Below are 13,057 nucleotides of genomic sequence, written 5' to 3'. Positions count from 1 at the left end.
CTCAGAACATGTTGTCCAATCCCCTTATTTGACAGATGAAGAAAGTGAGTCAGAGAGCTTAAGTAAGGTAAACAGGGGTCTCCTTGACTCTACCACAATTTCCTTGACACTCACTAGTGTTCTGGATAGTTCAGAAAGCTTAATATTTGCGGTTCAATCTAAAGTTTGGAAGTAGGACTCACCTGTGCAATAATGGAAAGAATGCCAAGGACAGCTATAAATGCTGCAACACTTTCTGGTGAAAATCTCATTATCTAGAATTTTAAAAAGCTTATGTTAATAGATAATAAATAAACACTAAAGTTTAATTTACAACAGCATAATAAAAACTAAATTGCAGAAGAAACCTTTGAAACAGTACCTGGCTTATAGCAAGTATTCAACAAAATGTGTACTGAACCAAAAGAATATCTCATAGGTTTGAAATCATTACTTAATGTACCTTCCAAAGAAATTCTTTGGGAGATTCAGGCTTAGTGCATGCCAATAATGTATTGTGATAAGGAGAAAACATTGAAATGATTGGAAATTGCTTCAAAAGAACAGCTTTAGGTCTATTTTACACACAACCATTCTTTCTCTGGTGCTATATAAGGAAGATATGATCCATTTAAATCTGTACAGATGAAAGACAAAGCATTTCCATGTTATTCATAATCAGACAGCTCTCAAATGTCTGTTACTGGTCAAAAAAAGGTACCAAATAACACCAAAAGAAGGGCAAAGCTGGAAGGAAGTCCATCAAAGTCTATATCCTTCTAGAAAAGTTTAGTAACATCACTGTATATAAAAGAATGATGTATCCACATTTTGTAAAAGAAAACATGAAAAGTGATTAATAGTATTAGCCAAACAAAATATTATTTATAAAAATTAGTACTGCTTTTATAAACAAAAGCATAACTCCAGGGCAGGGAAGAAATGTTTCCTCATGCTGAAAGCAACTCTTTAGTAATAATTAAATAAATGCAAAATATTTATGGTTGAAGCAAGAAAAAAAATTCCATTTTGTCAGAATTGGATTATTTACCTGTCTGAGGTATAGAAAGAAGCTGGAATATTGGCCTGCTTCCGGTAAGTAAGAGAGAAACACTGTTATGCAAATGAGCAGCACTACAGGGTCTTGGCCCACTTTCTTTAAGGACTAAAACAAGAAAAAGACAGTTATGAGGTCTTCAACCAAAAATAATCAATTAACCTTAATATGTAAAAGACAAGCCTTTTAGCAGATTTTTAAAAACAAACTTGTTATTTTGTTTACTCCAGTAATTCAGTATATTCTTAGCTTTATTATCTAGGTAAATGTGTTTTTAAAAACAATAACAACAACAACAACAACAATGCTGACAGATAAGAGAACCAGAAAATTACCCTGGTATCCTCAAATTGTCAGGAGAAAAATAAGGAAATCCTCCAGCATGTTGGGTAAACATTTTTAGGAAAATTTTTTGGGACAGAAGTCACAGCGAATGGGAGATATGAACAGGATGCAAGTTACATGAATTGAGACAACTTCCAAGTCAATGAAATCATAAAACCATCAGGAGTTAATAAATAATTACCCAGTTGGGAGACCTCAGAACTCAAAAATAAAAAGCAAAACAATTAAAACATCTATACCATTCACCTTTTTTTGGGGGGGAGGGGCATATAATTAACTTTTATAAGTAACTTACTGCAAAAGGATCTGCCTGTTCCCAAGAAATGGGTGCTCCCCAAGATGCTGGCCTCATCTTCTCTGGCAGTGATTCTGGCACAGCAACAAGAATAAAACAGATATCTAGCAAAGCTATAGCTGTGGCAAGGACCACCACTAAGCTGTCTCCATAGGCTCGTCCAAGGTAGGCACCAATAGCAGGGCTGGTTACTAAACTTGCTGCAAAAGTTGCTGAAACCTGCAAAAGATGCCAAATAAATCTGAGGAAACCTCACTATGGGTATGATGGAAGAAATATAATCTGTCACTTTACAAAGTAACCATGCATTTTGATATAATGAAGATATTTTCTGGAGAATTCCATTACTTCCTCAACTCCTCATTAAAGTGTACCAATATAGATACAATGTTGGACTACTTAACAACAGTTTGCTTCTGTGGAAGCATATTAAAAAAAATCTCCTTTTAGTTTCTCTAGAAATAGATAATACAGTGGATAATGCTGGACCTGGAGTTAAGAAGATTACAAATTTAGTTTCAGCCACTATGTGATATTAGGAAATGTCATTTAACCACCTGCCTCAGTTTCCCAATTGTAAAATGAGGAAAAGTGTAGCAACCACCTCCCAAGGTTGTTGTGTATTTTGCAAAACTTCAAGTACTATATAAATACCTCCGTACACCCATCATCATCATCATCATCATCATCATCATCATCATCATCATCATCATCATCACCATCACCATAGTTTTCTTTAATAAAACTCTTTTCAGAGTTTTCTTTTCAAAGACTAGGTCAGTGGGACCAAGAATAAAAAGCAATAGTTTAAGGGCAGAAAACAAGCTCTATATCAGAAAAGACTGGAAAGACTAGGATGAACTGATGCGGAGTGGAACAGAACCAGAAAAACATTATACACCCTAGCAACAAAATTGGGGTGATGATCAACCATGATGGATTTGTTCATTCCATTGTGCAATAATCAGGGACAATTTTAGGGGATGTGATGGAAAATGCCATCTGTATCCAGAGAAGGAATTGTAGAGCTTAAATGAAGACCAGAGATTATTTATCTTCAATTTCTAAAAGTTGTCCTATGTATTACATCATTTTGCTATCTCTAATGTTTTCTTTCTTCCTTTTGGATCTGTTTCTTCTTTCACAAGATGTTAATATTTTGATCTATGTGTATCATGGTGGCAAATGTAGAGCCTATATCAAATTGCTTTCTATTGGGGGAGGGGGAGGGAGTAAAAATTGTAAAATTCGAAAACCTGTAAAAACAGTGATTGGTAGAAACTACCACTGTATGTAATTGGAAAACAAACTATGTAATTAAAAAACAAAAACAAAAACAAAAAAGTAGTCCAGGAAAAGACTGAATAATCTTTTGAAATATTAATCCAAAACAATATTTTAACATAATATGACTTTCCCCCCCTTATTTAAGATTCCTTTTAACATTTCCTCAAACTGTGTTGGGGGTAGAGCCATGCTTAAGGGGAAGGGGTTGGGATTAGACATGACATTTTGGACACTTCTCTCTAGGTCAGAAATTCATAGATATCTCTGAACCTTAGGTAATCTAGTAGAACAATCTACAAAATTACAGATAAGTTATTCATCAATGGAGGGAGGGAGATTCCATACCAAAGAAATCACAGACACTTGCTCTAGTGACACATTTAACAATAAAGCCAAATATTGGACAACTATAAGAACAAGTTGACAAGAAACAGGTTTATGAAAATATATTATGTTCCCCTGCCCCTAATCCTCTCCTCACTGCCACTTTAGGAGTCATATTATTAAAAAAAAAACCTTAATCTTTTTTCCTAAGTCCTTGATCTGATCTGAATGAGAAAATTTTAACAATCTTTATTTAAAGGAAAGGGAGACCAAATTTAGCCCAGAAAGAACTTTTCCCTGAAGTAATTAGGGTAATGATAAAATAAAGAGAAGGAAGACATATTTAATAAGTTCAATTAGCTGAAGAGTATACTATTGAAAGGAGAATTCCTCCTTATTTCCTTATTTCTGTCAAAAGCTGGTCACCATCATTCTTCCCTTACTTTTGGTTCATAACCACAAATTCTTTACTCTTATAAGACATCCCTCCACATCTATTAGTTGCCAAATCTTCATTACCAAAAATCTCTCACTTCTCCCATTGTCTTTACCAATATAACTAATTTTACCTCTCACTTTTCTATTGCTCCCTCCTTCAAATATCTCCTTTCTTTAATGCATCATCAATATAGCTACACCTTAAAAATCTTTTGAAAGCACAGCCTTTTTTGCTATTCTCATTCTCTTCCACCTTTTAGCAGCCTTTGACACCATGAATCACTTTCCTGTTCCTTTGATAGCATAAATGACTCCCTTTTCCTCTGACACTGTAGCTCACTCCCTCTTCCTTAATACTTTCTTTCCTCTGGTTTCAGCACACCTCTCTTTGCTGGACCCTCTTCTAGAGTATTCCCTTTAACTGTAGGTGTCTCTCAAGGTTCAGTCCCGAGCCCACTTTTTTCCTCTACAGTACTTCCATTCGGTGAGCTCATCAGTTAGGTGGACTTAATTACCATCTCTATGTTGATAACTGCCCTGCCCAGAGTTTCTGCTAACCACCCAACTAATCAAGTATCTCCAAATGCCTTTCAGATATCTTAAATTCCAGTAGACATATTAAATTCAGTATGTTCAATGCCAAATTCAATATCTTTCCTCCCTCTCACCTAGCTTCCTTGATATTGTCAAAAGATATTTTTCCAGTTCTTGAAATTCAGAGTCATCCTGGTTTTCTCACTATTTCTCACTTCTCCCTGTAATCTTTCTGTAAATTTCAGAAATTTCTTTCCTCTGACAATAGCTACCCCCCCATTTTTGAAAGACAAAGCATCCTATAATTGTTTTTAATCTGATTTGATTTCTCAAAGTAACCACTTTTTCCCAGATGATGGTTTATTTGCCTTTTTTTCCTCTTTAAAATGTGAAGTAATGGAGCGGCTAGGTGGCGCAGTAGGGGCGGCTAGGTGGCGCAGTAGATAAAGCACCGGCCTTGGAGTCAGGAGTACCTGGGTTCAAATCCGGTCTCAGACATTTAATAATTACCTAGCTGTGTGGCCTTGGGCAAGCCACTTAACCCCCTTTGCCTTGAAAAAAAAAAAAAAACAACAAAAAACAAAAAAACCTAAAATGTGAAGTAATGATTCAAGATCAATTAGCAGTAGGATAGGATTTTTCTGGAGTATATTGTCTAATGCTTGAAGAAAGAAGGTATCTCAGCAAATGACACATACCAGCCCATAAGCCATGCTTCTTTCATGTTCTTGAGTTATATCCGCTACATATGCAAATACCACCGAGAAAGTCACAGCAAAAACCCCAGAAACAGAAATAACAGCAAAGTACCACCTAGAAGTAGATAACCAACAGGAAATGGTTAGCACAATTAGAATTTTCCTCTACAAGTGAATTAGAATTAAGATAGTTGAATTGAGAGAGTAATTGTCTTCCTGGAGCTATTACTAACATCCTGCTTCTAATAATTTAACTTTTATAAGTGACTCATACAAAAAAGGGCTAGAAGAGACCACCTGACAAAAAGAGACCTGAGAATCTACACCTAAACTAGGCAGCTAGGTGGTGCAATGGACAGAGCAACTAGCCTTGGAATCAGGAGAACCTGAGGTCAAATTTGGCCTCAAGTCCCTTGCCTCTCTTCCAGGGCCATCTCTAGTGGTCCTGATTCATATCTGGTCACTGGAGCCAGATGACTCTGTAGGAGAAAGTGAGGCTGATGACTTAGCACAGCTCCCTCATTCAAATCTAATTCATGAGCTTGTCATAGCATCCCTCTCTGATGTTATAGTCTTCTTTGAGAACAAAGGACAAACATCATCATACCTAACTATGGCTTGTTGACATTCTTTAAAATAAAGAAGAGCTTCTGTATTCTTTATTATGTTTGCTACTTTACCTAAAAATAAATAAAATTGATTATTATGCACTAGTCAATATGTGTTTTGTAGCTCCATTTGTATGATACTGTTCAAGAAGTTACTTTTTAGAGCTTTCTAAATTATGCCTAAACCAACAAAATCAGAAGAAATCTGTTAGGATGTATTCCTGAGTAAAACTGGAAGATACTAAAATTACCAAAGAGTAATCTGGAAGAATTTTTAAAAAACAAACTAACTTCAACTCTTTATAAAATAATAGTTAATTGGTGATAGTGATATGGAAGCATACTGTTAGAAATTTCCATGCAGCATATGATTCCAGTCTTAAAAGATGCTTTTGTAGATTTTATGTAGTAATAAAACTTTCAAAATAATTATTCATTTAGGACTTTATTTCTTATCTTTTTTCCAAAAAACATTTTTTATAATCTTTGTTCTGTCTCTATATATACTTGCAGAGAAGCTTATTTATGTTCTTCAAAGATAAGGCCACTCTACATTTAAATTCAGGAAGAGATACCTACTAAAGTTCCAAGTTTTAATAAATGTTTAACCTATATTGATCTAAAACTAGACCAACTTCAAATTTAAGATGCACACACAAAGATGAGAGTTCTTTGAAGGGAGAAGATATGAGTCTATATGTGTGTGTGTATGTATGTATTTACATATGTATGTATGTATGTATTATCTAGGCATTTTGTGTGCTTACATACATTATACACATGCCTATATATACATACATACATGCACACTTATACACACACACACACACATATAACATGTACCTGAGCTCAATACAAATAACCAAAAATTTACAACAGGAAAAATTTATATTCACTGTGAAAGCTAAAGTGTTTGAAGGAACTAGGGCAGGAGGGCTTGGTTCTGGGACCTTTAACAGTCATAGAAACTATGAATTTATTCATTTTCAAATTAGCAACCTGAATTCAGGTGGGACTGGCTACAGATTCTCCTCTAAACTCTGTCCTGCCTTAAAGAAAAGGCTAAAACTCAGATAGATAAAAGCACAGTCTCTATCCAGATCAATACCTCAAACCAATTCAGTTCTGTAGATTTTTACTTTTATGGAGAAAAAATGACCAAGGGCAGTAAAGAACTCACCATTATGCAAAGTTTTAATGAATTGAAAAGGGAAAGCCCTGACTGAGTAAGCTCAAATAAATCAAATTCCCTAGACCTAATTCTCTTCATCTGCAAAATGGGAGAATTGAAGATCATCTAGTCTCAGATCATTTCCAGCTTTAAAATTCTACAATTCTTAATTTGATTACTATATTCCCTCCAAGTCTTTTTACAAATATCAAAACCAATGGGGGCAGCTAGGTGGCGCAGTGGATAAAGCACTGGGCCTGGAGTCAGGAGTACTTGGGTTCAAATCCAGTCTCAGACACTTAACAATTACCTAGCTGTGTGGCCTTGGGCAAGCCACTTAACCCCATTTGCCTTGCAAAAACCCAAATATCAAAACCAAGTTTAAGAGTGTGGGGGGGGGACTAAGCCCACAGATTAAAAAAAAAAAGGAGGGAGAGAAATTAGGAGAGAGAGGATGAAGGGTAGTATTTAACTGCTTAAAATCTTAACTAATTACTTACCAGGGGCTGATCTTCATTAATGGGATTGGTGCACAAGTGAAAAATACTGTTAGCAGCAAGAAGGATTTTCGACCCCAAACATCAGACAGAGCACCAATAAGAGGGGCACTGAGGAATGACAATAATCCCTAAAACAATTTTTTAAAAATGAAATTTAAAATACATATAAACATTTTTCTCACATAGAAAAATGACATATTGTATATGTAAATAATTAATAATAGTTTCCAATTTGTCTTCCAGAGAAACACTATTTCATGGACACATTTAAAACAACATCCTGATAGTATTATTAAGACTAAGAAAAAAAATTTAAGTTTTGATTCTGAAATGCAACTTTAGATCAATGAAAATAATTTCTATTTTACTCATCTATCAAAATTTGGAAAGAGCAAAAGATTCAGACAATAGCTAAAACCATTTGAAGTGCTCAAAGAGGACTCAAAACAAAATAATTCTCAGCCATGACAGATTTTCACTGTAATCAATTTCATGAGAAATGGCATATGTTAAAAAAAAAGATGTTACTACACTTTATTTTCTAGAAGTACCCATTAAATTTGCATCACTGATAAATCTTTGCAGTACAGAGAAAGTCAGATTCTTTTTACTTCCACTTCTATATTCTTAATTTCTTATCTAAAAAAAAAAAAACTCTGGAAAGGTGCCCACAAATAAAAATACAACATTCTGTCATAAAATGGTTAATTTCAAAGATGGACATACTGCAAAATATACTGTCAAAAATATATTATAGGGGCGGCTAGGTGGCGTAGTGGATAAAGCACCGGCCTCGGAGTCAGGAGTACCTGGGTTCAAATCCGGTCTCAGACACTTAATAATTACCTAGCTGTGTGACCTTGGGCAAGCCACTTAACCCCATTTGCCTTGCAAAAAAAAAAAAAAACAACCTAAAAAATATATATATATTATAGATACAAAAAGTATAGTCTACAAGAAATTATGCAATTCCAAATACCAATCTGCTATGAAAAATTAGAAATGAAGTAACATTTAAAATTCCTACTACAGCCTGTTTACAATTTTGTATGAATGTGTTTTTATGTACAAAAAAAAATCCATTGATCCTACCTTTAATCCTTGAATGAGGCCATTCATTAGAAATGTATGTTTAGGGAAGGTTTCATGTAACACCTAAAAAAAAGTTTATTCTTATAAATATAATGCAATTTACATAAAAACAGATTTTTACATAAAAAATTATTTCATAAAAACATGTGAAAATGTGTGTGAGACAACATGTATGGGACAGCTAGGAGGCGCAGTGGATAGAGCACTGGCCCTGGAGTCAGGAGAACCTGAGTTAAAATCCCATTAACCCCATCACCTTGCAAAAATGAATGAATGAATGAATGAATGAATAAAAATAGAGAAAATAAGTATAAGAATAGATGATAGCAGTTTCTGGAGGGAAGAGACTCTTGTTTTATTTACTTTTTATCTTCTTTTGCACATCACACTGTCTAATATAAATTCAAATCCATACAACCTCCACGAATGTTTAATGAATAGCCTCCTAAGTGAATATTACATATCCATTCATTTGAATATAAAGCAAAAACCAATGCTCGAGTGGACTATTATAATGAATCTATGCTTTCAACTGGAGAAGTGACTAATATCTATTACACAACCTTAAATACTCTCATCCTAATCTTCTACCTAGGATATTTTACCTAATAGTCTAATAATAATCAACACATGAGCCCTGTAGTTCAGTGCTGGGAAGACAAAAGAAAGGCAACATCCCATTCTAACAAAGTACACAGAACACATAGTAGAGTTTTTGTTTAAAAAGTTTTTCAGAATTTAAACACCCCCCAAAACCAAGAAACATTTTCATATATATAGATTATATATGAAACTAAATCTTCATACCACTTGCTTAAAAAAATAAATGTAATAAAACAAGCTTCTTTCAGAATTGTCCTGCTTGTCTGTGCTTCCTTCTGAACTTTTTTCTTTTGTCCAGTTAAAAAAAAAATGTTTCAATGGCCCCCTTTTACTTGTTTTTCTACTGTTCATCTTGTAATGTCCCTTTCCAAAACTGAAAGAAAAAAATACATTAAAAAAAAGCAGTTACACAAAAGGAATCCTAGTTCCCTGAGGGACCTGGTATATCACTTCACTAACCAGAAGGCTTCAGTCTTTCAAAACTGTTTTTCTTTACAAGGTTGTCCTTGTGTAACATGTTCCTCTGGTTCTGCTCAATTCACTACCCATGATTCTCTAAACTCTCTTGTGGCTTCTTACAGCAAGATAATATTTTCTTATAATTATGTAACCCAAACAGCTTGAGTTTTTTGTCCAGCAATTTCCCAATTTAGGGTCACCCTCCTTTAGTTTCTAGTAACTTCTAAAAAAATCTCCCCTTTAGAATAAGGAAGTTTCATCCCTTTTGCCTGCATTTCTTAAGTACCTCCTAGGTGTCAGGCCCCTGCAGAACCTAGAGGCCACAAAGGCAAACAGTCCCTGCTCAGAAGGAGTAATCAGTCTAATGCTCATCCTTTGTTTTCAAGGATGACTGACATTAGGATGTTTGATAGGGGATGTCTTGTCTTGAATTGTACTTAAGTGTACTGAACTGAGGCACAGCTGCACAAAATTGTCATTAAAATCCTCAGAATCAGTCCGCATCCACATCTTGTTTTTCTTATTTAAATCATTAAATCTTTTGAGGGCATTAAGGCTACATTACTATATCCATAAAGTTCATTGCAACTGCTCAAGTAAATTTACCTTACTTGGGATTTTTATATTTGCATTTCAAAGTTCCTGGTATATTCTGGTCTTTTCATCAAAATGCTTCAAAGATGTCTATATCACTAAAAAAAATCTGTTCTTCACACTACAGAGTTATACTCAGCTCTGTAGGATATTGTTCTTGGTAAGCCTATTAATTATACTTTTTGGAATGCTGCATTTCAAAATTTCCTGTTTAAAGAAAAATTTGTCTTTCCCTTGGTACCTGAATTCTTTCTTTCTGGAGAGTTGACAGAAACTCTGGATTTGGGAGGGTATTCATTGAAATTTATTTTTCAGGTGGTGATTGGTGGGAGCTTTGTCTTCACTTTGCCCTCTGACTCTGCAGTTTTCATTTATGATTCTTAAAATGGAGTGTCTAGGAATTTTCTGTTTTAAATCATGATATACAGAGCTTTCAATGATACTTTTCCTTGATTCATTTTTCAGGTCAGTTTTTAAAAATCAGATATTTTACATTTTCTTCTATTTTTAAATTTGATTTTATTCTGATATTTCTTGCTGCATCATGGAGTCACTGATTTGTAATTGGTCTAGTCTGATGCTTGTCTTTTGTTTTAGAATAAGACCATGACAAATAAATACATGAATTGGATTTGAGTGAGGCTGTGCTAAGTCACCAGCTTAGCTCTCACCAGAGCCATCTAGATCCAGTGACCAGATATGAATTAGGATGCCTGGAGATGGCCCTGTATGTGTGGCAATCAGGATTAAGTAACTTGCCCAAGGTCACAAAGCTAGTATCTGAGACTGAATTCAAACTCCAGTCCTTCTGACTCCAAGATCAGTACTCTATCTACTGTGCCACCTAGCTGCCCAATTGGTCCAATCTGGTCTTATGGAGTAGGCTGCTTGGATAAGCTAATATTTTAATTACTAATATTGCTCCTAAGCTACTTTATTTATAATTCTATCTACAAGAGTTTACATCTATATCTTTATTTCTATCTTCTAGATAATCATGTATTCCTTACAGAAAATTCATTTTTTCCTTAGAATCTCTGCTTGTAATTTGGAGTGAAGCTTTTCTTCAAAGAGAAGTTTTAAGCACCTCTAAATCTACAATTTTTCTTTTTACTTGACAATGACTTTTTGGTTTACTCATCACTCCACCCTTTATTTTCTCCATAGTACGACAGCTAGTCCTACTTGGCCATGCCTTGCATCACCTAGGCTTATTTCTACCTCCCAGCATATTTGCATTCCCACAGAATTTGTAAGGTTCAGAACATTCTGGGATCATGATCCTATTTGGGGGAAGAGTACTTGAGCTATCTCTCAGAATGCTGCTAAGGCGGTACTGCTAGTTGCTTCTTTTGGAGGCTTTCAAGGCTCCTCTAGCAGTATTGTGTCCACCTGCAGGATTTCTGACCACTTTGAGTTAGAGATGATCTGCCAAGATCTTGTTGCTTTTGAGACACAGATCTATCTTGAGCAGGTTTCAGGTCACAGTGGAAGGTTCCACGCTTGTTTCCCTATCCTGGCAGCCCCTGTTTCTTTAGCCATAAGGCACTGGTTGGCTTTTTAAGTAGTGCTGGGGTGCAGTTTAGTATAGGTCCTCACTGTATTTCATTTTGTTTTAATCATCCCAAACTTCCCTTTTCACCCTTTCTCCTCAACTACTTCCAACCCAACTGAGAACACAAAAAGCATGCTAATAAAGATGAATGATGAAAACTATCTTTGCATGTGACTGGAAAAAAAAAATAGAATAACATTAACAAACCTCAAAACAATCATATCTCTGAAATCAAAAAACTAAAAAAAAACTTCTTTCATCTCTTTCAGGAATTGTAACTGAGTTTGTGCACAAGTTATGTTTTTCTTTAAGGTATTGTTAAACATGTTTTGAATTATTTTTTTTTCTTTTACAATTGAGCACCTGCCAAATAGCCATAATGGTAGAGTACTTTTCTTATTTGCTTAGGTCTGAGATGGTCCTGTTGTTGCTTTCCTGGGGTACTGAGTGCTGTGTTATTCCAAGATCTCCCTGACAGGCTGGATACCTAAAAGCTTTCAGTACTCCCACAGTGGTCTGATTCTGGGCAGTCTGATTGCTGCCCCCTGACCTGAGTTCTTCATGTTCATCACCTAGACTTGGATCTGTGCCAGAGCAGACCGTGCAGGATTCTACCCCATCAGTCAGCTGGGAAATTTTTGGTCCAGAGTGGAAGAGCTGAGGCTCCCCTTTGGGTTGGGGTTCCTACCTTGGTTATTCTTCTGCAGATTGGGTTAGATGATGGAAGTGAAATCCTATTCTGAGCTTGGGGTCTACACCATACCACTGTTGCTGATAGCTTATGAACCTTCTTTCTTGACAGATCAACCAAGGCTTCTATGTCTTAGAAAGTCACTGATGTACAAAGGTCCCCTTCTTACGCCAACCTAGATCTGTAACTCAGCTCTAGGGCTGGACAACAAAAAGGCCAGTTTGCAACTGTTATGGCTACACAGTCCTACTCTGGCTTCCTAGGAACTCCTCTAGTCTGGGTACACAGGCTCTTTTGGGGGACTGGAGTAGTTTCAGTACAGAATGCTCTTGCTCTGACATCGTCTCCCAAGTCCACAGCTCCGTGTGGGTTCCTCGAAGCTGAAGTAGGCTGGACAATGACTCAGTGTGACTTTTCTGAATTTCTCCATCAGGATTTGGTGAAGTTTCTAAATCTGCCATGGAGTTTGTGGAGGGAATCCTACTGCACTGCTTCCTATCGCTCAACTCTCTTGGCTTTCTCTCTCTCACCCTATTTTCCCTCCGATTTTTCAGTCTGGTGCAAATGTTAGGACTTTACTGGAATGCTTATATGAGAGCTGGCAACCATCTTGGCCTGAAGTTGGAGGACAGTAATCTCAAGAGAGAAGATACTATTAGCTAAGGGCAATCAGAAAATATTCTATTTCAAAAGGTGGAATTTAAACTTAGTCTTATGTTATGGGAAAAGAAGAAAGAGATCATTCAAGGCAAGGAACAGGGAAATGTGTGAGCAACAGTAAAGAAGGCAGATAGATAACTGTTAAAAGTTTCAAAGTCAAAAAAAGT

General features: G+C 35.8%; 1 protein-coding gene across 4 annotated transcripts in view; it reads right to left on the bottom strand.

Annotated features, from left to right (window-relative positions):
- Positions 1–13,057, bottom strand: part of MFSD14A (major facilitator superfamily domain containing 14A) — a 41,690-nt gene that overhangs the window by 8,382 nt on the left and 20,251 nt on the right. For all 4 annotated transcript variants that reach the window (XM_074188253.1, XM_074188251.1, XM_074188250.1 and 1 more), the window contains exons 3-8: positions 8,329–8,391; positions 7,237–7,364; positions 4,958–5,072; positions 1,677–1,895; positions 1,031–1,144; positions 183–254 (exon numbers count right to left, since the gene is read on the bottom strand). In XM_074188253.1, coding sequence (XP_074044354.1) covers positions 183–254; positions 1,031–1,144; positions 1,677–1,895; positions 4,958–5,072; positions 7,237–7,364; positions 8,329–8,355 — 675 coding nt within the window. In that variant the 5' untranslated portion in view covers positions 8,356–8,391. The remainder of the gene's footprint in view (positions 1–182; positions 255–1,030; positions 1,145–1,676; positions 1,896–4,957; positions 5,073–7,236; positions 7,365–8,328; positions 8,392–13,057) is intronic.

The sequence above is a fragment of the Macrotis lagotis genome, chromosome 5 (genome assembly GCF_037893015.1).
Source record: "Macrotis lagotis isolate mMagLag1 chromosome 5, bilby.v1.9.chrom.fasta, whole genome shotgun sequence".
In the NCBI taxonomy this organism is placed as follows: domain Eukaryota; kingdom Metazoa; phylum Chordata; class Mammalia; order Peramelemorphia; family Peramelidae; genus Macrotis; species Macrotis lagotis.
This window is presented reverse-complemented; position numbering and strand designations above follow the sequence as displayed.